Source organism: Nannizzia gypsea, genomic scaffold (genome assembly GCF_000150975.2).
Source record: "Nannizzia gypsea CBS 118893 supercont1.9 genomic scaffold, whole genome shotgun sequence".
Taxonomy (NCBI): Eukaryota; Fungi; Ascomycota; class Eurotiomycetes; order Onygenales; family Arthrodermataceae; genus Nannizzia; species Nannizzia gypsea.
This window is the reverse complement of record NW_003345193.1, coordinates 694505-716960: the sequence shown is the minus strand read 5'-3', so window position 1 is coordinate 716960 and position 22456 is coordinate 694505. Positions and strand designations below refer to the sequence as shown.

General features: G+C 49.1%; 12 protein-coding genes across 12 annotated transcripts in view; 4 read left to right on the top strand and 8 right to left on the bottom strand.

The window, feature by feature from the left end:
* The window catches only part of MGYG_09198 (hypothetical protein), a gene marked incomplete at both ends in the record, with an annotated part of 2469 nt that extends 2061 nt beyond the window's left edge, over positions 1-408 (bottom strand). Inside the window, one exon of the mRNA XM_003169566.1 lies at positions 358-408. Within this exon, the coding sequence (XP_003169614.1) occupies positions 358-408 (51 nt within the window). The remainder of the gene's footprint in view (positions 1-357) is intronic.
* Positions 409-1584: 1176 nt separating this feature from the next.
* On the bottom strand, positions 1585-2890 carry MGYG_08520 (trans-2-enoyl-CoA reductase; the record flags this gene model as incomplete). The annotated part of the gene is made up of 2 exons (XM_003169565.1): positions 1585-2632; positions 2730-2890. The coding sequence occupies 2 exons, from the start codon at positions 2888-2890 to the stop codon at positions 1585-1587; spliced, it is 1209 nt and encodes a 402-aa protein (XP_003169613.1).
* A 503-nt stretch (positions 2891-3393) lies between these two features.
* Positions 3394-5257, bottom strand: MGYG_08519 (serine/threonine protein kinase; the record flags this gene model as incomplete). Its single annotated transcript, XM_003169564.1, has 4 exons — positions 3394-4295; positions 4345-4716; positions 4789-5088; positions 5149-5257. 4 exons carry the CDS (start codon positions 5255-5257, stop codon positions 3394-3396), a joined length of 1683 nt encoding a protein of 560 aa, XP_003169612.1.
* Positions 5258-5608: 351 nt separating this feature from the next.
* On the bottom strand, positions 5609-7467 carry MGYG_08518 (Ser/Thr protein phosphatase superfamily protein; the record flags this gene model as incomplete). Its single annotated transcript, XM_003169563.1, has 3 exons — positions 5609-6811; positions 6868-7185; positions 7351-7467. 3 exons carry the CDS (start codon positions 7465-7467, stop codon positions 5609-5611), a joined length of 1638 nt encoding a protein of 545 aa, XP_003169611.1.
* Positions 7468-8791: 1324 nt separating this feature from the next.
* On the top strand, positions 8792-10314 carry MGYG_08517 (transcriptional activator hacA; the record flags this gene model as incomplete). Its single annotated transcript, XM_003169562.1, has 2 exons — positions 8792-9030; positions 9087-10314. 2 exons carry the CDS (start codon positions 8792-8794, stop codon positions 10312-10314), a joined length of 1467 nt encoding a protein of 488 aa, XP_003169610.1.
* A 227-nt stretch (positions 10315-10541) lies between these two features.
* MGYG_08516 (WD40 repeat protein) lies at positions 10542-11405 on the bottom strand (the record flags this gene model as incomplete). Its single annotated transcript, XM_003169561.1, has 1 exon — positions 10542-11405. One exon carries the CDS (start codon positions 11403-11405, stop codon positions 10542-10544), a length of 864 nt encoding a protein of 287 aa, XP_003169609.1.
* Positions 11406-12377: 972 nt separating this feature from the next.
* MGYG_08515 (Chmp1-PA) lies at positions 12378-13083 on the top strand (the record flags this gene model as incomplete). The annotated part of the gene is made up of 2 exons (XM_003169560.1): positions 12378-12422; positions 12499-13083. 2 exons carry the CDS (start codon positions 12378-12380, stop codon positions 13081-13083), a joined length of 630 nt encoding a protein of 209 aa, XP_003169608.1.
* A 419-nt stretch (positions 13084-13502) lies between these two features.
* MGYG_08514 (glutamyl-tRNA(Gln) amidotransferase subunit A) lies at positions 13503-15266 on the top strand (the record flags this gene model as incomplete). The annotated part of the gene is made up of 5 exons (XM_003169559.1): positions 13503-13641; positions 13713-13908; positions 13979-14101; positions 14149-14324; positions 14383-15266. The coding sequence occupies 5 exons, from the start codon at positions 13503-13505 to the stop codon at positions 15264-15266; spliced, it is 1518 nt and encodes a 505-aa protein (XP_003169607.1).
* Positions 15267-15589: 323 nt separating this feature from the next.
* MGYG_08513 (Set1 complex component ash2) lies at positions 15590-17195 on the top strand (the record flags this gene model as incomplete). The annotated part of the gene is made up of 2 exons (XM_003169558.1): positions 15590-15888; positions 15947-17195. 2 exons carry the CDS (start codon positions 15590-15592, stop codon positions 17193-17195), a joined length of 1548 nt encoding a protein of 515 aa, XP_003169606.1.
* Positions 17196-17365: 170 nt separating this feature from the next.
* MGYG_08512 (hypothetical protein) lies at positions 17366-19026 on the bottom strand (the record flags this gene model as incomplete). The annotated part of the gene is made up of 3 exons (XM_003169557.1): positions 17366-18251; positions 18316-18560; positions 18646-19026. 3 exons carry the CDS (start codon positions 19024-19026, stop codon positions 17366-17368), a joined length of 1512 nt encoding a protein of 503 aa, XP_003169605.1.
* Positions 19027-19494: 468 nt separating this feature from the next.
* On the bottom strand, positions 19495-21697 carry MGYG_09197 (hypothetical protein; the record flags this gene model as incomplete). Its single annotated transcript, XM_003169556.1, has 3 exons — positions 19495-20111; positions 20170-21595; positions 21668-21697. The coding sequence occupies 3 exons, from the start codon at positions 21695-21697 to the stop codon at positions 19495-19497; spliced, it is 2073 nt and encodes a 690-aa protein (XP_003169604.1).
* A 590-nt stretch (positions 21698-22287) lies between these two features.
* MGYG_09196 (hypothetical protein) overlaps positions 22288-22456 on the bottom strand; it is a gene marked incomplete at both ends in the record, with an annotated part of 842 nt that continues 673 nt past the window's right edge. Inside the window, one exon of the mRNA XM_003169555.1 lies at positions 22288-22403. Within this exon, the coding sequence (XP_003169603.1) occupies positions 22288-22403 (116 nt within the window). The remainder of the gene's footprint in view (positions 22404-22456) is intronic.

The following is a 22456-nucleotide window of genomic DNA, read 5'->3' as shown; positions in this document are numbered from 1 at the left end:
CTTTTTCATTTTCTATATTAGTATAACGGCATCCACCAATATCGGATGAAACCATTTGATTGACGGATTAAGCTTACGAATTCTCCATTCCTATTTTATTTTTACCTATTTTACTTTTCAACATTTCAACTTTTCGATTTATGTTAGTAACTATTGTAACTATACAGGGCCTATGACGTCGGCTTACTGACAAGATAACGAGATTTTGAGGGGTCTTTGGTCTTGGTCAATTTAAATATTAATTATTGTCTTGAATTATATTCCTTACTTAGTTATACTACACCCAGTGATGGAAGAGGCCTTTGAAGTCGAGTCCTCAGCGAAACGTAACCCAGTTTGCAAAATGGTCAAACGTACCAGAATCTCCAGGGTCCAAAAAAGGCGTCCTGGAGCCTGCATAGACGGCATATTCGTAAGTTAGTACTTCTGACCGGCCATCATCCCAACCAGGTAGCTATGGGAATATGCGCGCTTATGAGCCCTTACAAACGCGCAGGGTCTTTCTGGCTGAACATCCTAGTTTCAACACTCCATTCCAAGCAGTATCCTCATCTGGATGGCCGTGGAAAGATTCCAGTGATTGGGGATTACGATAAGTATAAGGACCAATCCTTCCATGTAGAAGCTAAAAGGATATCAAAAATTAGTTAAAAGAAATAAATAAAATAAAAACTGGTCGGGCAGGGGGTTTGATGGATGCGCATACAGAGTTGTTAGAATGTCTAGCTTTGGGAACGTCAAGGAAGGCCCAGTCAGCTTGCCTCAATCTCTTCTCGGAGATGTTGCTAGACAAAGGTTACGAGACTGGTTGATCTATTCTGATCCCTCTTGCTCTTAGATCTCAAACTATCCACCAAATGTTGAAGATGAATAGATTGGTCGGTACGCTCCAAGGCTGGAGCCTGCCTGTGGAGGCCTCTGATATAATAGTGATTCTAGCAGGGGTTGTCCCATACTATCCGCCTCTTAATAAATGGTTTAATATCTTGTCCCATGGAGCGTATGTTGGGAGCTATCCCCCGCCGTTAGGTCGCCATTAATACATCTGTCAGGTAATAACTCTAGGCCCTCTGAAAAAGCGATATCCTCTATCCGGTGAAGGATTCGAGTATGGTAGAAGGCCCCCGTTGCCTCCCACGGGCGAAGCAAAGCCCAGGGAAGTTGAAGATGCCATTTTGATGTGCATGGTATCAGGGCGTATTTATAGTAAAGGGTAAAGAGGATTCATGAATAAAGAATGCAGTGAACACCTATGTTAGTACCAGCCAGCATGGATATTGTTTAAGTTATCTAAGTGATTGAAGCCGGCAGACAAAGGGCAGCCCGAAGGATAAGATATCCTTGATGGCCCTCTGCCAGTCAGTGAAGCTTTGGGACTGCCTGAAGGAAGTGAGGTAGCGGGATAGGTGAATTTATGTAGGGCTCTAACCTCGCGGCTCCACGGTCCCGGTAGATTCCAAGATGTAGATATTCACCTGCTGTGCCATTATGCTTTTGATATAGTAAAGAAGGTTATATCATTTCAACATCCGTATTCAGGCTGTCGCTGAACTAGTCTTACATTGGTGTAAAAGAATAACAGGGCTACTCACCACTATAGACAAAAACTCCCTTGCCGCTCCTAAAGCCCCCAAGCGTCCCCTGTACGCTGTCAATGAGCTCATCCTTAGACGTATCTCTTGTCCATTTAACCTCCTGCACGGGGATATCTTTAAACCTGCCGTCACGAGTTAGACGGAAGATATCACGAATAGTCTCTTCCTTCATAACTGGGTTCTGGTCGCTCCATCTCGATACCCAGAAGCCGTGGAAGGAGATGTTGTTGAAAATCATTAGTCCAGCAGTCAGGGAGGTCGGCATCTTCGCCATGGCGCCGTAGGTGACATGTCGAGAGTTGGGAGCAAGCACTTTGGCCATAGCAGACGCATTCTTCCCGCCAACGCAGTTCAGGGCGAGACGGATGGGCTCTCTGCCTCCGCGTGTCTGTTGGTGAACAATCTCTTTGAACTTTGCAGGGGATAGGAGGTCCGCTTCGGTAATGACGGCCGTGGCGCCGAGCGAGAGCAGCTCGTTCTTCAGCTTTTCCGTATCCTCTGCTGTTTCACGCTCCCGAATGACGTTCAGAGTCTTGATATTCCACTGTTTGGCAATCTGGATGGCCGCTCGGCCTACACCCGAGTTTGCGCCGTTCTGAATCAACCACTCCTCCCCGCCACGCAACCAGTCCCATTCACAAAAATCCTTGATCATCCGGTATGCCGTTACAGGGTTGACGCTGACGGTTCCCGCTTGGATGGGGGTGAGGCCTTGACGGTCCTGCTCGTCAATCTTAATCAGCTGCGATTCGTCCCACTGAGCGTGTGTCCGCCATGTGCCCATCCCAGAGTGTTTCATGACAACCCAGTCGCCCTTGCGAAGAGACTTGACGCCCGAGCCGGTGGAGATAACTTCAAAAGCTGCCTCGTTGCCAGCCACGGCATGAGGCTCAATCGTGCCTAGGGAGGTGGTGAAAGTGGGCTTTGTCGGATAGACACCTTGTATCTGGTTAAAGTCTGCCGGATTGAGCGGAGCAGCCAGTAGTCGGAGGGTACATCGAGTGCCACCGGGAGGAGAGATGGAGTATGCATGTAGACTAGGCAAAAGAAGCCAGTCAAGTCAGTACAACACCACTCATTTAAACAAACGCCAGGCAAAGGACGTAAGTGTAAAGCCCCCGAGTAAATACATACTTTAAAACATCTTTGGGCTCTCCGTATTTTGGAAAGACAATGGCCTTGGCCTGGGTGTACCCGTAGGCAGAGATGTACCGCCTATCGATGGAGAGTCGCGCTGTGAGAGATGACCGTCGACATGACTGTCCAAAAAGGCCGGAAGCTCGAGGAGCTACCATGCTGGAGAGCCCCAATTTATCTAATCCAATGCCTTTAATTAATTCAGTACCTTGCTCAGCGATAAAGCCGCCGAAGTGCTGAGCTATCCAGAGTAAATATTTGATAGCTTTGTAGATGCAAAAAAGTGTTATTGTTGATGTTTTTGCTGCGATGACGTCGGGTGAAGTCTTGGCTGGGCAACTTTCTTTTAAGCCGAGGCAGCCAAGGATAACACGAAGGAGAGAGAAGACAGAAAAGATTTAGCAACTTATCCCACCAGTCATCTTATACATATTTCTATGGTACAGCAGGTAGCATCAAACAGCCAACTAAAACAACAAGAAGGGGGAAAGGGCGGAGGACGGAAGAGATCGGTGAAATGAGCAAACGAGACACGGCATGGAGCTAGGAAGAAGACGAGAAAAGGGCCGGGAGGATGAGACGGGGTGCCTGGAGATCCCCTATTGGCAAACGCGCAGCTTTACTGAAAGGGCGGGCTCATTGATGTTAATCGACATCTCCGCTACCTGTTGCTGTTGTCGACAAAAGGCCACATACGCCGGGCTTCTTCGGGCGGCCTCTCTGCCGACATTTGCTCGACGAACATTTCAAACAGCTCTTGGTTCTGCCGGCGCTTCCCTTCTATATCCAATTCGGGAGATATCCATCCTTCTTCGTCTGTATCCAGGCATTTTCTTGCGATCTCGTTGGCCTTATACCAATCCTCATAGTCTGTGAACTGGGTGTCATGATTGGCAATCTCGTCTTCACTAAAAGTGTAAGGACATTCACCGGTGAAGCCCAGTTCTGACCAGCTGTGAAAGATCTCAATCATACATGCACGGAGAGGTAGGATACCAACTTCTGATGTCTCACCGCAGCGCTTGAATAGTTCTCGAAAGACCCGGGGAAGGGTCATGGCTGTATGAGCGGCTTGGTTTTCGAGATAGGTGGAAACCTCATATGCCTTTGCAACCATGGCTTGCTGATATTCATATCTTGCTAGCTGTTTGTCCTCTTCATCCATTTCTCTAAAATTGGCTGGTAGTTTTGGCACTTGAAACCCCCTAACAAAGTTTTCTGGCGGCTCCAAGAAAATAGGCCAGCGTGCCTGCAGAAAAAGAGGAAGGAAAGATATTGATTGCCAGTCAATGATGGAAAGGATCTGAGATGGGTTCTCGGGAGAGACATAGATGTTCCCCATGTGAAGGTCCGTATGCCAGACCACGGGTTTCCACAACTGTGCCAGACTAGGGTTCGAAGTTGAGTCCAACATCTTCATTAGACTGATAACACTTTCAAGCAGGCCTGTCTTCTCCTCGGAACTTCCTTGATAGAATGTCCCTGGGTGAGGCGGCAAACCTTGCAACACCCGAGCTATTTCACGCCTTGCAATTGCAGCACCAAGTGTTGCCAACGTATCCCCTATCGTATGTGTCAGCGGTATACAAAAGATATAGCTTGGAGTACCTACACGGCCCTAGATCAACATTCGGTCCCTCGACACCCTCTAGCACGTACACTCTATCGCCTGAACGACCTACACAATATGACTGCGATGGGTCAATCTCTACACTCAGAGACTTAGAGGAAGACAGACTCCCACCAAAGCTCCGTAGGTACAAACTACCATATGCAGGCAGCTGCAGAGAAGAGAGCTCGCGTTCGAACACCGTAAGTCCCTTGACGAGCTCTAGTCTATCTGAGAGTGAGATCTCCCCCCATATCTTGAAAAGAGGCACACCAGTCGCTTTCCCCATAATGATGTATTCTGCTCCCACAGGGTTTTTAGGGTCAGAAGACCATACATACACTTCGGGGACAGGAACACTTGTATGCCCTTTCACTAATATAGTTATAAGTGTGAATAAAATGGTCAATATAAAATGCCGGACCACTGAGCTACCTAGTTACTTACCGTATTTCAGAATAGCAACCTCCGGCTCGGTAGTGTACACTGGCGGACCCGCATTACGACAGGCAATTTTCGCGACAATCTCCATGCCGTTTTCCTTTTTCATCAAAAGGGCCTTGCTAAAACCGCCTTCCATCTTCTCAATAGCTCTGACCGGAGAGAACTGGCCTCCAGCTGTGGCGGCGACATCACAGAGAGCATCCAGGCTAAACTTGACATAGCGCCGGTCAAACTGGGATTTTTCATTAATGAGGAAGCCCCCATTTGTGTATTCGTAGAGTTTTTCCTCAGGTATAGGTTTGCCTAGGCAGAATTTTAGTTTAATAATTTAAGAAGTACTGTTAGCCATATCTGCTACGATACCTCGACATGAGATGTGTAAATTCCGGTTTGCTTGCGTTCCAGGAGTACTTGTCCAGCGCAAAAATGAGGAGATATGAAGTCGCATTATTCGAGCAGTTAGTTGAGGCATAAAGAGAAAGAAGAGCTTGAGAATGTGGCTATGTTCCAAAATACATTATGTTTATGGTTACTTCTGGGGATAAAACGGATTCGCTTTCAACTACGACTAGACCCCCAGTAGTTACCTAAGTTACCGTTTATGGATTATAGCTAACCCGGAAATAGACTTTCGATGTTCGATCCCAATTGGAAGGCTGGAAGATTGGTTGCTGCTGGGTAGGCCATTGCAGGGTGGGGATCGTATAAAGATTGGTGCTCATTAACAAGTTGATAATGCGAATTCTATGCAAAATATCATCGGTCGCATAACCCTATTGTGTTTGATTGGAGGTAACGTATCCCAGGCATAGGGAAGGAAGGTTTACACCTGGGCAGTTTCCGCGACGTTAAAAGGCTTTCCAGGCGGAGAGCGCCAAAAGCTGAAGAACCCCTGCTGCTGAGCCTTTTTGGGGTCATATTTGAACTGGTTGCTGTTTATAGTCATACCCCGGTACTTGAATGCTGCATTCCAATGCGTGTGGCCGAAGACCCAACAGCGGATGGCATTGAAGCCTTGCCAGGATTTAACTTGAGACTCAATTAGGTCTGAGCAAAATGCAGATGCCCAAGGTTGCGACTGATGCCTGGGGTCGGCAGTCCTCATGAAACTGGGAGCGTGGTGGGTAACAACAATGATATCGCGTTTCTCCTTTTCGAGTGAGATGTTATGAATTTCCTGTTGTAGCCACTCGACATCTCGATAATGTTCGGTGTTATGAGCCTCAACTGTCCTATCCTTGATTATGCTGAAATCTGCTACCTTCATCCTAACCCACAGCTGGGAGTCTTCCGGAACATGAGACCAAAGTGTGCATCCTAGAATCGTCACTCTTCTGTTGATGTCAACTCGTTTTCTGTTCAGAACAGTGAGTTTTCCGGTAAGCTGCGGCTCAAGTTCCAATCTTTTGGCAGCATCGATTCCATCTTGGTGAGTAATCCAGTAGAACTCGTGATTGCCCAGGACGGGGAAGACATGATCAAACTGGGCACACTGGGCGGCAAGGAAGGTTACATATTCTTTATAGTTGAGTAGACATCCGATGTCTCCAGCTAGAATCAAGTAAGGAGCCGTTCTTGGGACAACAAAGGTTTCGTAACGCTGTCCATCCTCCAGATGAAGATCGGATATGTATTGAAAAGAGATTGGATGCGAGGGCAGCTGTTGGAAGATTGCCGTTGTGAGCTTCACCCACAACCTCTTCGGAGAGAGAAACACTGACTGGAGCCAGCTTGTAGTTGGAGGCCGGTCGGAACTCTGAGCTTCTTTTGGCAGAGCCTGCTGCTTCTGCTTCTGATGCTGCTCTCTGCTCCAGCTAAGATCATTATAACCCGGAATTAGGTGCAAAGCCTGCGCCTCCTCCTCGGTTTCGTCTGGCTGAGTCTCAGATGTACGGGATGGCTTGGTTGATATACAATCCTTTATGAATTGCATCGCCTCATGTTTGCTGGTATCAAGGTGGTCAAGACAGGGCACTGGAAGGCCTGGCAAAGGGATTTGGGGATATCCGTCCACTGGGTTCCTCGGCTTTGGGAGATGATGGTAGAGAGGACGGGTGCTGGCGGACGGCAAAGACGGGGTACAGGGATGGATGCAAGGGCGTTGAAGTTCCCCGAGTAAGTATTGAACTGCCGGCTGAACCGGACCTTGTCTCTCGCATCATCCTGGATCTGGACAATGTTGCTGCGCAGCGGGTCGAGATGGTGAAATGTGTCCGGCAGGACTACCACGTTCAGGGACACGCCCTGAACGAAGGCCTCAAAGCGGGAGTAAGGTCTCAGGTAGTCTAGGTTGCAAGTCGAGTTGCCCGGCCATGGGTGCGGTCGAAAGACGTCAGCGTACGAGGCAAGCTGTGATGCCGCGGCCTCGAGGCGGCATTCTGGAACACAAATCTCAAGGGTCTATAATTCTTCCGCGATATATGTAAGTAATGTGTACCAGACTCCGTTCTCCGTATCCTGCTGCTCCATGACTCCGGGACTGGTGGCTCCGCCTGCCCCGCCCATACCCGGACATGCATGTATACATGTATTTTAAGTATATGTATAGTATACTCCGGTACGTACCACGAGAACCCTGGCAGCGTTGTAGTAGATCAAGGCAGCCTCGTTGACAACGCAAAAGGGGATATCCACCGGTGCAAGGGCGGTCCTGATTGCGTCAACCAGTGGAATAATGGCCATAACTCGTCCGCCTAAGAGAGTCCCTTAACAGCAGCGTCCTTCTAGTCGTTTCAGTGCTCGCAGACTGAATGATTATCGTGAAATCTCTCTGTCTCCATGGGCTTTAAAAAGCTCTACAGGGCAGAGCCTCAACAGCACAAAGGGGGCTCAATCTACAGCCAGTGGGTGAGTGATTGCCCAGGCCAAGCTGAAGCGACCAAAGTCGACCAAGTCGAGCATCTCTGACTCGACGAGAGAAGCGAGCAGGGCTTCGCATCTCGCCACTTCGCCCATCCAGCGCTCAGGAACGGCGCCCCTGAACCTGAGCCTGAACTTCAACCTCGACCTGGAGCTGGCCTAAACCCTGAGCCGAGCCCCCAAAACCAAACCACAGACCAAAATCCTCCGCACACAGCCCGCCAACACCAACGCCGGCCAACCAGCTCGCTAACCAACGAACTTACTCCAACAAACGGCGAAAAGCGAGAGGTTAACTCCCTTGCGCCGACTCTATCCACTCGACTGCGACGAGCCAGCGTGAAACGCACGGCGATGGGGGTACTCAGCACTCCAGCACTCCGTACTCGGTGTCACAAGAGGAGTGCGTAAGAAAGGGCCAATGCCTTGATAAGCGGACGCTGCAGTCGTCGTAGTAAGACAACGCTGACTCTGCCCGCCCTGATCTGCGACGGTGTGTATAACGCGTACCCGTAAGTATGGAGTACAAGGTGAGACTCTCATCTCCTCGACCTCCTCCTCCTCCTCTCTCGCCCTCGCCGCCGTCGCACGACCGTGTCTTCCCATCCTCATCCCATCCTCTTCCCCATCCTCTTCTTCTCCGTAGTCTTCTTAGTTACTCTTTTTATTCTTCTTCTATTCTTCGTTTTTCTTCTTTTTCTTCTTTTTTAATCTGCAAATAAGGTTTCAATTTAACTTCATGACTAAGCCGCCCCTTTTTAGTGAAACGCACGTGCATGATGAGTCATTTTAAGCTAGCCTTAATCGGAAGAAGTGGCAACAATGACTCAGCTGCTTAGTCACGTCTTTTCTGCCAGCGTGGCCTCTTTATAAAGGCGGTGTCCCTCTTCACTTTCGCCTTCCCGCCTGTTTCAACCTCAGGACCTCAAAGGAGGCAAAAGAGGAAGAAAAGGAGAAGAAGAAGAAGACAGCCTGGCATCAACTCTGACTTCGGCCTCTCTAACCTTGACTTCGCCGGCTGGGACATCTACCCTCCCAGGCCAACGTCCCTCCACCATGCTTCTTCTCTGACAGCCTCTTCTTCTGCACCAAGCAAGCAAACATTACTCACCACGACAAACAAGACATTTGATAAAGACACGATACGATGACGGAGTCGACGTTCGCCGTCGAGGCCTTCTCCATGGACTCGATGTCGCCCTCGCCTGGGGCAGAGATCCCCGGTCTGACCGTCTCGCCGGCTGACACTACCCTCAAGTTCGAGGATGTCGTGCCCGAGGGCCTGCCCAAGGTCGACACCCCCAAGCCGGCGGAGAAGAAGCCGGTCAAGAAGCGCAAGTCCTGGGGACAGGAGCTGCCGACGCCCAAGACCAACCTCCCGCCCAGGTATGTTACCTTTCCTGTCTATCCACTCTACAGACTACTGACTTCTTGGGACATAGAAAACGAGCAAAGACGGAAGACGAAAAGGAACAGCGGCGGATAGAGCGGGTGCTACGCAACCGTGCCGCCGCCCAGATCTCCCGTGAGCGCAAGAGACTCGAGATTGAGAAGCTCGAGGGCGAGAAGCTCAAGATCGAGCAGCAGAACGAGTTCCTCCTCCGCCGTCTCTCGCAGATGGAAGCAGAGAACAACCGCCTCAACCAGCAGGTGGCCAAGCTGGCTTCGGAGATACAGACATCAAAGTCCAACCCAGGCAGCCCTGCCTCGGTCTCCGTCGGCACATCAAGCATCTCTGCAACCCTCGCCGCCTCGACATCTCCCACCCTGGCGCCCGTCCTGTTCAAGCAGGAGAACGACCTGCTCGACAAGCTGGACGGCATTCCATTCACCACCGACTCAACTACAACTACAATCACCGCCTCCGCCACAAACCATATCACCTCTACTACGTCGACCACCCTTTCACCGGCTGACTTGGATCACTCCTCCGCCTCCCCCTCCGATTTGACACAACATCCTGCAGCGGTGTTGTGTGACCTGCAGTGTCAATCGGAGGCCCGGCCTTGGATGACCTCGACCTCAGCCACCTCAACATACCTCTCCTTCATGAACATGATCATGTTCACCCTCCCCCTCTATCAGACGCTGACCTCAGCCGCTTATTCGACGCTGATTCAGCCAGCGAGCCTGATCTTTCTTTCCTTGAAGACGGGTTCTCCCTTGAACTTCTCCCCGGCTCAGATCTCGGCCCTTTTGCCTTTGATTCTCTGGTTGATCTCGGCCCCGACGACGACAACCAACAACACCTCCAGCAGAAACTCGACGACTCGATCGGTTTTCCGGAGCAGACTCCTCTCCCGGCTTCTAGCTTGCAGCCCAGCTTTGGCGCGTCCTTTGAGAGATGCGACGAGCAGGGAATTGCAGCTGGTGCTCAGTGAGAGTGCAATGCTCGGATCTTCTCGGTCAGGTCAGTCGACCGTTCAGTTGGAGTCGCGGCAACGATGGGAATCATTGGTCACCATCCTTTTTGCGATTGATCGGGCAGGGAAGACGGGAGCAGCAGCATCGTCATCATCATTATCATCATCATTTAGAGGGAGGAACAGCGGCAGGTCGCTTAGAGACCGGCCAAGGAAGGTTATTGGGGTCAACAAACAGTCGCCGACGAAGCGAGGCTCTTTCTCTTCTCGGTCGCGGTCACGGCGTTCAGGGTGCATGGAGTACTAAGGTACTAGTTGGGTTAGTCATAGCTATTACAGAATTTAGGATTAGGTTCAATTACATCCAGAATTACTCCTATCACATCTTATTTTTCCGGTTGATCTCGATACGTTTATTCAAGAAAATTGTCTTTCAACACACATCATATATGAGCAGTCCACTCGATTGTTACACTAGGATATTCATTTGACTAAAATAAGGAGTACTCCGTACCCCGTAGACTGACCATCTTTTTATGCCTTGTTGAAGATGGAAGCATACTTTAGAGTCTTGCCATCAATATACCCAGCCACAGAAGTTGGCCTATAACCCTTGCCCTTCCACTCCCTCAACAAATCCTGGTACTCTGGCCCCGTCAGTCCGTATCTCGTATACGGCTTTGCAGCCTCTGCATCCACTTTCTCCCAGATACCAGAATACCACACCTTCCCGTCAACGTTATACGGGACGATCTGCACTGGATAAAACCCGTCCTTCTTCAAATCCTCAAATTTCTTCTGGTACTCATCACCGTTCAGACCAGCATACGCCTTCCATGCTGGGCCAGCGCGCTTCTCAAACACACCGGAGAACCGCTGTTGGGATCCAACGGCGTACCCGCTCAGACTGCGCAGACGGTATCCCTTCTCTACAAGCTGCTGGAAAAGCTCCGTGAACTTATCACCGGATATATCCGTCCTCTCTTCCCAGGCAACTGCCCCCTTGCCGCTATTCTTGTGCCATATACTAGTGAACCGCCTTTCCTTGCCTGAAGTTGGGTCCTTGCCAACGTTATACCCTTGAACATGCAGGGGACGGTACTCCTTGTCCTTAAGATCGTCGAAGGCCGTGCTGTATTTCTCGGGGGTAAGGCCATGGTTGGCTATCCAGGCTATCTTATCAGAGGCAGAGGGCTTCTCGAAGATAGCATTGTATCGGGCATCACCACTCAAGTCGGAAAAACCGGTGGCATATTCAAGGCGGTAGCCGTCTTTGACCAGTTCGTTGAATGTTTCCTGGTAGGCGGAGGAGGTGAGTCCGAAACGGACTTGCCAGGCATTTCCTGCCAGGGCAGCGGTGGCCAGAAGAGAAGCCGTGGAGAAAATAGTGATTTTCATTTTTGCTCTTGGTTTCCAAGGAAGGGTTTATATTGTATGAGTCTGATGTTGTTGGAGAAACACTCTCAACCCATACTCCTTTGCTCCCTCTTTATATACACAGCCCTCTCGGAAAGTCGTCTGCCCGGCACGGCTGGAGATGCAATAATATTGTCCATGGCCATATCAAATAAGAAGTTGATAATGGGGCCTAAGTGGATGCCATTCGCTCATGATACTACTATACATACCATGGCGGGACAACTTGGTCTTCAGGATGTTGCTATATTGCCGATTATTCAGTGAGGTATTTTGTAGAACAAGCCATCTGCCCGCGATATTTCAAGGCCTCCCTGGTGCATAAATTAATAAATATCGGCTAACTTGCATAAATTGATTGCCCTTGGGCATGGGAGTATATTATTCAAGCAGGGGCACAATTTATCAAGGGCCTTAACGAAATGATGAATACGAGATGAGATGGAGATGGCTTCTCGCACATGGACATCTGCCTGCACGCGCACGGATATTATTCCCTACAAGAGTTGTAATATAGTGTAGGGTGGTTGGGCACAGAGTGTATGCTCTCGGGCTTCTGGAGACCCGTGTAGACCTTTTTGATATTCTAATCATTCAAATGCTTGCTACTAGGTCATTCATTTAAGGTCGACAAGACAAGGTTCCAATTAAGGTTGTTTCTTCTTATAGAAAGCGGAATAATTTCCGGTCCGATGAGGCTCATCGAGATCACATGATAGGGGCTTCGGGACCACGTGAAGATTACGTCAGTGTAGTCTTGGCGCTGCTACCTCCATCAAAATGAACTTCAGGCACAGGCTGACGATGTTGATGACATAGAGATACCCAACATCATGCAAAGGACTTTCCTTTTCTGAGAGATATCCGTGAAAAAGTATTTCTTCGATAAACCCACAAACTATATTTTTTGGCTACCAACACGCACATACTCAGTCTCGGGTAACAGTGGCTAATATGGGCATGCGAGACCCCCTCCTTGAGGCCATGGCCGAAGTAAAGGTATATTCGGCTCTTAAGTCGTTCTATTTTTCGAGATGCTGTCATTTTTGGGTGCATAGCTAACGACATGACGTAGGTCAACGGCAACCAACTACGGAAACAAGCGGCCAAGGCCGAAGCATCCGCCCGCGCACAGGAAGACAAGGCAGTCAAAGCCATGAAGAAAGGACAGTTCCAAATTTCTCGCATCCACGCCAGCTCAGCGATCCGTGAAAAACGCCGGTCTGTTACCCTGCTATCGAAATCAGCGGAGGCAGACGTGATATATAGTGATCTGTCCGCTGCCAAAAGTACCCGCGACTCCACACGATCACTCATGAAAGCATCCAAGGCTCTTGACACGGCATCAAGAAGTATAAATCTCGAACGCACCCTCGCTGTTGCCAACCAGTTCGTCTCTCGGTCAGAAGATTTTAAACTGGCCGGGTCTGCTCTAGAGGGGGTCTCAAAGGATGTCCAGATGCAAGAGTATGGCGCTGAGGGTGACGAAGATGTTGACCGCCTCATGGAGCGGCTGGCAGATAGTGCTGGCGTCGATTTACGCCAAGGTTTAGAGGAGAATGCTGCTCCACGCGAGGAGCTTACAGCGGTCACCAACAAACAGAAAGAGGCGGAGTTCGAGGATGGCCTGGCTGGCAGACTGAGGGCCTTGAGAGGATAACATCATTGTCTCTCTTTCTAATCTCCTTAATGTTGATGACTGTACGGACCTGTACCATTCTGTTCCCTTTTGAGGTTTTGTTTTTTGTTTTATTTTGTCATTCATCGGTTTGGAGTTGGGGCATGGGCAGGAGGCTCGACACTTTCTATTTGCAGCGGCTCTAGATACCAGTGGTAGTTCTTTACCCTGGAAATATATATATATATATATATATATTTCTTGACCCTATTTGATATTAATTAATTTACAACTTTGATAACTACTTCATGTTTCCTTTTATCGAGTCTCTAGATTCATGACCGCAGAAACGACCAAGTGTCACGTGATGGTTAATTTTCCACCATATCGAAGTGCCTCTCCAGAGTTCACGATTGCAAACAAAAGACAACTTTATAGCTGGCCTGAGAAGAGGAGGATAAATGTCCTTCTTGCGCGAGGCAGAGAAATGTCTACTTAATCAAAAGGCATTTGCGAATTTGAATGCCTTCATTACTCCATTAGAGCGCTCCGCGACATGGGTGGAGCGGCTTCGAGCTGTGGACGACCGCCGGGGGAAAGGTGAGATACACGCATCTACCATTCTACTTGTATAGCTTCTTGATGGCTAACTCCAATTGGATGATCAACAGATGTAGTGCTGGCCCCCCTAAATGGTAAGCTCGTTGGTGTGAAGGATAACATCTGCACCAGCGAGCTGCCAACTACCTGCGGATCTGCGATTCTCCAAAATTTTACTAGTCCTTTCAATGCGACGGTTGTTGAGTTATTAGAAAATGCAGGAGCTGTCGTGGCTGGGAAGACGAACCTGGATGAGTTTGGCATGGGGTAAGCTTTCTTTTTCACATGGCCCACTGTGTCAAGACTGTCTGGATGTCATCTATTAACACCCTTATAGATCCCATTCCACACATTCCCATTTCGGCTCTGTGAAAAATAACTGCGGAGGAGAGGAATATTATTCAGCTGGCGGAAGCTCTGGAGGGAGTGCGATTGCAGTTGCCACAGGACAATGCCATGCGTATGTCAACTTCCGAAGTATGAGCTGTCTAGTGCTAATGTGAGTAGGGCATTGGGGACTGACACCGGTGGCTCAGTACGCCTTCCGGCGGCGTATACGGGTATTCTTGGGTTTAAACCTTCGTACGGTTTGATATCGAGATGGGGAGTTGTGGCATATGCGAACTCCCTTGATACAGTAGGGATATTTGCGAAGGACACAGCAACTGTCCGTAACGTTTTTGGTGAGCACAAGCTTATTATCCCGCTGCCAGTTGTCTATAACTAACATTCAAATAATAGACGTGGTGAACCGATATGATAGCCGTGATCCGACTAGTATTTCACCCGCCACTCGGTTACGCATCTTAGCCGCTGGCAAAGAGCCGACGAAGCGGCCTGCTCGCCTGCGAATTGGAGTTCCCCTTGAATACAACATACATGAACTGAGCCCTGATATCCGATCTGCATGGCAGAGAGCACTTCACCATCTGCAATCCAAGGGGCACAGTATTCATCCTGTCACGCTTCCAGCCACCAAACAAGCCTTATCTGCGTACTATGTCTTGGCTCCGGCGGAGGCTTCATCGAACTTGTCAAAGTACGACGGTGTCCGATATGGTACCAGAGACATCAAATCCGCAGACAATGCAGGAGACTACCTTTATTCGAATACCCGTGGAAAAGGGCTCGGACCGGAAGTCAGGCGACGGATACTCCTAGGAACGTTCTCTCTCAGCGCAGATAAAATTGACAATTATTTTATTCAAGCGCAGAAGATCCGGAGATTGGTTCAGTCAGACTTTAACTCCGTATTTCGGCGTCGGCACCCACTTTTACATACAACAGCAACATCTCTCGAGCTAAGGGACCCTATCCATAATAGCGATGTTGAGGCCAATGTCAAAATTGACGTGCTCATCTGCCCTACCGCCCCGTCAACTGCACCAACCATAAAAGAGTTGGAAAATGCTTCTCCTATCGAAGCATACACAAACGACGTCTTCACAGTCCCATGCAGCCTTGCAGGACTCCCGGCATTGAGTGTTCCAGTTTCCTTCGAAGGAGAACAACACAAGATTCCAAGTTGCCTACGCCATGCAGGTGTACAAGTCATCGGTCAGTTTGGAGACGATGACATGGTCTTAGACGTTGGAATGATGCTTGAGGACATAAACAAGGTGTGAGACTGAGTTTACATCCCCTTCGATATGTTGTAATTATATACATGTATTATAATGATTGTAGATTCTTAATCCTCCAATACCACGACCTGGAGCGTCCCGAAAATATCCATCACGTGACAGAGATATATTGGAACCAAGTTTCGCTTCCGCCCAGTAGCGTTGATATCAAAGGGTAGAAAGGCAGTCCTCCGTCCAAACAACACTCAAGGATTGGGATAGACGAAACGATGCTGGCCGCGCTATTTTGGAATGATAGTGCCTTCCTGCCGTTTCTCCAGGTTCAATCCTAATTCGCCCACAGAGCTGCAGCCTCACAAGCCAAGATGACCGCCAGCGGCGAGAAGGCAAGGGAGAAAGCAAAGAGGACAAAACGCGAGCATAAGAAGAAGCACGACACTAAACGTCAGGATATAGGCGATGGAAGTTATGAGAGAAAGACGACAGCTTCGTCGTCCAGCTCGGCCATTCCGTCATTAGAGCTTCCAATGCTTATGCCCATACCCGTTGCCGATCCTCGTCCTGTGGACGTCCTACACCCAAAGCCACGCCAGATGAACCTGTCTTGTACAAAGAAATCTGAGATAACAGGTCAGGAATACAGGTTTTATGATATTGCCGACAAGTATGTGTTGAGTTTTAGAAACGGTAGTGGTTCATTTAGCTGACAGAATTACCTATAGAGTGAGCAACAGAAACGGGTTCAGGTATACATATGCAATTGAAGACCTAGGTTTCCCGCACATTAGATATCGGCAAACAGACGTTCCCCCGTACCATTCACGATTTAGCTTCGAAGATTCTCCTGCCTGTATTACTTTTACAGAAGATGCCCGAGGAATAACCACCGGTGATCCATGGCATTCAGCTCGAGCAAACGTTTGCGCACGGGAGGGAACATACTATTATGAAGCCAAGGTGGTAAGCGGAGTGATGCGAGGCTCACAGCCGGGGCCTTCAGCTCGTGGAAATATACGGCTTGGGTTTGCGCGACGTGAAGCCGACCTTGATGTGAATGTTGGCGTTGACTGCTACGGCTATGGTATTCGGGACGTTAACGGCGAGGTTGTAAACCGAATGCGGTGCGAGTACTTTTTTCCCAAGGACGAATCAATCTGTGAGGGTGATGTGATTGGCATGTTGATTACCCTCCCGCCACTCGAACTGCACAAGAAGGTTGTTGAAGGGACGTACGAACCGCCGACTGAAGGGGATGAAATGGATGTAGACCATCCGGCACCTCAGCCAGCACCAGTTAATTTTATTCGGGACCGCATTCCGTTCCACCTAAAATCCGATTTTATGTATCAGCAGAGCCATGTCTTTGCTTCGAAACATCTCCGGGACTATGCATTCAACCTCAAAGAGACCCCTACATATGGCCCCCCCTCACCCGGCAATGCAGAAGATGCATCCCTTCGAACACTTCCTGGCTCTAGTATCACCATCTTCAAGAATGGGATTAAAATGGGAACTCCCTTCGAAAATTTATATGCTTTCCTCCCGCCGGCTTCTCGGTTCGCACAGGCAAGTAATAACTTGGGCATAGGCGAGAGAGAGAATGCAGATGACGGCATGATCGGCTATTACCCTGCCGTTAGCTGCCATAATGGCGGAGCAGTAGACTGTCGATTTGAAGCTCCTTGGTTTATTGGCCCTCCTACGGAAGAATTTCCAAATGTGAAGCCCTTCGGTGACAGATTCAACGACCAGATCTGTGAGGACATAGTGGCTGATATCGTTGATGAAGTGGATGCATTTTGTACTGGATGGCGGTTGGAATTACCAGCTACCCACGCAGCTGGCGGCACAAATGCTTCTACCCCGGTTCCTTCAAACCTGCGAGAGGCGAGCGTAGCAAGCGCTCCTACGAGTATGGCCATGGACGGAGCACCGGATACACCAAGTGCGATGAGTCAAGCCATGGAGTGAGGTTATAATGCTGTATGATAGTAGATACCTGTATCAATGTACCGCGATACAGTGAAATACCAGAAGTAAAGGGATCGTATATTTCTATGCAAAATGCGACATCAGGTTATACTAATATGATTCTAGACAAGACTTTTACCCATTATACAAGGAGATCGTGTGTATCTTAATTATATTGTCATATCCATAGTATCGTCGCCTCCGTTGTTTTCAACGACTTCGGGCACAACGATTCCTCTGCCTCTTCCGGCCAGGAGCTCTCTCCGTACTTCTGGGCCGATATCTTTATGTCCATTGGACAGCAGAAGGTCAAGGAGCGCTTCACGCTGGTCCTCTGTGATATCGTTTCGATAACGCTGGGCAAACGCAAGAAGAGATTGATGCCATAGAACGGGAAGCTTATAGTCCCTTGCAGCAGCAGCCGAGTATGACCCTGGTCCATTCATGCTTGCGTCACCGTTCTCGTCGTCCGGTTTTGTGGCACGGAATCGGAGGAAATGGAACACTAAGGCATCGATGACTTTATACGGCAGGGCATATTTCTTGTCTAAAAATACACGGATGAACATGTTTGTCGCACCTGTGCCTTCTGCATTGAAAGAGGATATGGTTTGCTCAGCTGATATCTCGCATAATCGGAGGAGTGCAGCAGCTGAGTGTAAGACTGGTATAGACACTCGCGTTATCACACTGGATACTATCTGTGCTTCTCGTAATGTGCATGTTCCGCTTGCTATGAGTGGGAACAAAAGTCCCTTGAAGAAGCAAGCAGGTTTATACAAGGCCTTCTTTAGAGCATTGTATATGTGTACGTGTAGTTTCTTTGTTTCTCTGATATCATCTCGGACCCGCTCTAGAAGAACCATGGAGATGAATTGTTGAGCAATGTGTGGCTTTGCGGATATGAATATTCTAGTACCGGCGTAGATTGCATTTGGTGTCCATGCCTCCGGTTTTGTAACAGAGAGTAGAGCGTCCCAGTATGGTAGAGTAGGTAGAATTTTAAATGGTTTAGGGAGAGGGCCAGATTTGTAGCGAGAGAGGAGATAACCGACTCTATAGAAAGGTTAGTACTAGTGTGTATAATACTTGCGAGCTTTAAACCAGTAAAATAACATACTTATCGTAGACCTCTAATGCCTTCGCTGGAATCTCAATCGCGTCCTCTGGGGCACCACCTCCGAGAACAAGGGGTTCAGCAGACTGGCCTGCTTCATGTGCAGCTATCTTTTCCAGTATGAGGTCGGCCAAATTGGTGCTTTCGCCGTTGCCTTCCATGCCGTCCTCGCGCGGGTGAAATATAGGATCTTCCTCATCTCGCGGGAGAAATTTGTGAAACATATCCAAGTCATTAGGGTCAACCTCCTACAAGATAATTGATACGTAAGCAGGGGGGGTCCAAAAGCCAGCAATTAGATTTAACAAGTTTGATATATCTATGAAGACGTACCACTTCTTCGACTTCTCCCTCATCCTCCCATTGCGCATCATCGTCGTATTGGACAATATCCTCCTCGTCTTCAAAAGTGGACTCTTCACCAGCCAGCCGGGACTCGAAATCAAATGCAGCCTTTGTCTTTAGATCAATACCTGCAGCTTCTGCAGCAGCTCTAGCCTCTGCAGCATCTTCATCGGCCAAGTCTCTTCCAATCTGCAGGATCTTCTTTGAGGATTTTGAATCGAGGTAATGGTCATCTTCCGTCTCGTCTTCGGACCTTGATTTCCGCTTGCTGCCTGACTTTGTTCGGAGATGGCCAGCGGACGTTATCTCATCCGCTAGGGGTATATGTCGCCGCTCAGAGGCCGCTGTCTTCGTGGTAGGTTTTGGCATGGTGCTTCTGCCGAGGGGCTTGTGTGAGAATAAAACGGCGCCCTGTCCGTTCTTCGATGGTTCTCAGCTATTTCGACCAAAAGTACCTCTCTCAGCGTGTGATATTTGTTCAGTAGAGTCCGTTGAATTAAAATTCTCGTCGTCTCAGCGTTGGGCACTTTTGTATTCATAAATATTAAAAAAAATGCAGCTTTTGGAATAAAAAAAATAGAAGTTTAAAGTTTATCAAGGTTGTGGGCGATAAGAAAAGCCGCTAACTTCTTTTGGACTAGCATATCTAGATATCAAAGTTGAATTATAGATAGTGAAAAGACGAGCAAGGGAAAAAAGATGGAAGATGGAAGGTGGAATAGTGTAAGATTAAGACAAATCTACCCAATATTGGAACCGCCGTCACTCCTACCCTGACCAAATCGTAGCGATACAAGCATAGTAGAGACAAAAGAGACACCAGAGCGGACGGACATTTTACAGGGAATACTTATGAATCGCCGTTGGACCAGCATCGTTGTACTCTACACGGCTAAGGTATCCCTTGCTGGCTCCCTGGTCCACGATAAAGATCACCTTGGCAGCCACCTGTGCTCCTAGGAATGTTGCTTCTTCCATACCGATGTTGTTAGAGCCAGATGCTACTCCAGTTGCAGTATTCGCATTGCTAGCGTCTGCGTTTGTCGGTGGGTTTGTGCCAGGGAGAGCCACCGCTGCGCTGGATGAACCTTGTTCTTTCCACTCGGGGAAATATTCGGGGGGTTTAAGCAGTTTGATGCCCGTTGGTGTTTGCGAATGCCCCGTGGATTTATGGTGTGCAAGCATATTCGGGTCGGCGGAGAGAGCGGCATTGGAGTTTAGATTGTTGGGGGTTGCGGGCGTATTTGAGTGAGTGGCTGCTACAAGTAGTGGGTTCACACCGTGTGCAGCAGGATGAAGGTAAGGGCCTGGGTTTTGGGCCTGAGCCGGCGTGTTTGCACCTGTGGCTAGCGGAGTGGAGAATGTTGAAGGTATCTCTGAGGTAAAGATGGTTCCTGAGGATGGGGACAGCACGTATTTCTGTGTGATGGTAGAGAGGAGTGCCTGTGGGAATCCTACAGTACAGCTGTTAAAATGCAAGCTTAAGTAGCTAAGTGACGATAGAGAACTGACCTTTGACTTTGCTGCCATTCCCTAGTATAATCAGAGAATCCCATAGACTGCTACGTGTCGAGGCATCAGGAACGGAGAGGATGGTATGATGGATCTGGGCAGCAAGAGTCTCCAAGATACTGTAGCCACACCTCTCATCCGCACCTGATTCAAGTGGCGTTGCGGCCATGAGTCTTTCCACCCCGACTTCTATGTCCTTCTTTTGCCTTATAGGCTGAGCTTGGTCATTAGCACCCGTCCGTGGTTCTGCAGGGCCTTCATAATGGAAAGTGGCCTTTGCCTTCTTTGAATTCGGTAAACGGGCTTGTCTAGCGGCTGCGGACTCCGCGGCCTGGCCTTTTCGAGAAGCTGCCTTTTCTGCCTTTTCCTTTTCTCGTTTCGCAATAAACTCACTAGCATTGCCCTTGCTAACAATGCTAGCAACGTCTAGTACGCCGTCATCATCTTCCTTTTCACCATTTCCCAGGCCTCTAGGCATATCTGGGCCCATACCCGGGGGGGGAGCCTGCTTAGTAGACTCTTGATTCGCCGACTCGGCCCCATTGTCTTTGGGTAAGGGGGTGCCAGGTGGTAGAATCTCGCATATAGGGTTCCTCTTTAATTTCTCACACATTTCACGTGTGAACCCCTTAGGTCCCAGCAGTTCTAGTAGCCTGTCGGTCAAAGCCTGTCCACCACAGCCTTCCAGGGCTATTCCTCGTCCGTGTTCGTTCACTATGAAATCAGTCACAGCAGTGACATCCGTCTTGCCATGACCCACGTCAACAACGGTAGCATTGGGGGTATTGTATGCATAGCAGACGGCTAAGGCAGAGTCCATCAGGCAAAACGCCGGTGTCTTGAACTTCTCGAACACGAACTGGGTCAACCTCTCTCGGTCCGCAGCCGTCCAAGCTGGCTGTGCAATTATTATCATGGGTGTATGGAAGGGCGGGCTAAGGGTGTTGTATATATGTGTTAGAAGCGCAAAGAAACACGACCAGTCCACCACAGCTCCGTTGTGTAGTGCATACACCGCACCCTCATCCGACATGGTGTCCTCTTCATACACGGTCATTTCTTCCGTCTCCTCGACTGTATCTGCTGGCTTTTCGCCATTTTCTCTGGCTGCTGGGGTTTCTTTCACCATTTCATTGGCTGCATCCTTCATCTCGACATCCTGCTTCGAGCTGCCCTCTGTAACGGAGCCAGAACCAGCCACAGCTCCTCCCTCGCTCGACGGCACCGAAGGCTCTGTCGCTGCTCCCGCCGGCTTAGGAGATACAACTTTCCTGACCTTAACGACCCGTCCGCGTATCCTATGAGGCTCCCATTCTCCCTTCTTTTCCGCAGGGAACATGCGCGTCGGGAACCGGAACCGAGCTGGAGTGAAGGACTCTGGTAGTCCTAGCTGCGCGAGGGTGACTTGCGACCCAGGCGAGATTAGCTATTCAATTAACTGCGTTAGTGACCGTGTCTAGCGGAACAAATAGAGATGTGCTCTTCAACAATGGCGTACCAGGATGTTATCGCTGCTGAACTGCGGCATGGTGGGCAGCTTCTCCGCCGCGTCGCACTGGCGATTCACACACCCAGCAGTGAAAAGAGCTCAATGATGAATGCAATAGAGTTGGCAGCGCTTTTTCGCGACCGCCTCTGAGCAGTTGAATGGTGAATAATATACCAAATAGAAGCTACCCGTCGGGATGTCCCCGATTCTGTAGTCGTTTCGCAGGTTTTCTTTGATTCGCTTTTTTCTTTTGAAGCTTCAGCTTTGCATTTTTGCCAGTGACGTGTCACGTGATGTTTACGGTGAGGTCCCCAGGCGAGGGGAGAAGTAGATAGTAGATAGTAGATGTAGAGAGGAAGTAGAAGATAAGCTGAACTAGTAGCTCGAAAGATTATATGATGGAAGGGGTGAATACCCTAACTAATGTTCTATCCAGCGGTAGGATGTGTGGTACAGACAATGTATTAAGGAGGTGTAAGGTAAAAAATATGGTAGCATTTAACATGACGCCAGGCAGCACAGAACCAACCCAGAAGAAAATATTCCCATAAACTCCAAGAAGAAACTCATTGATATCGTACGCGTCGTTGAACACATGTGCTAAGGAGACAAGTAGTAGAAAAGACCACTTAGCTCCCCGAGTTGTACTTTTCTCCGGCCGAGCGGAAGAGCTCCTGCTGCAGCCGCAGTAGTTCTTCGTGTGACATGCCGCTCTGGTCTATCTTATTTGTCCGCTTCTCTCGGTCTGCCAAAAAATGTTAGTGTCTCTTTTTCTCACAGAACTATATATATATAAAG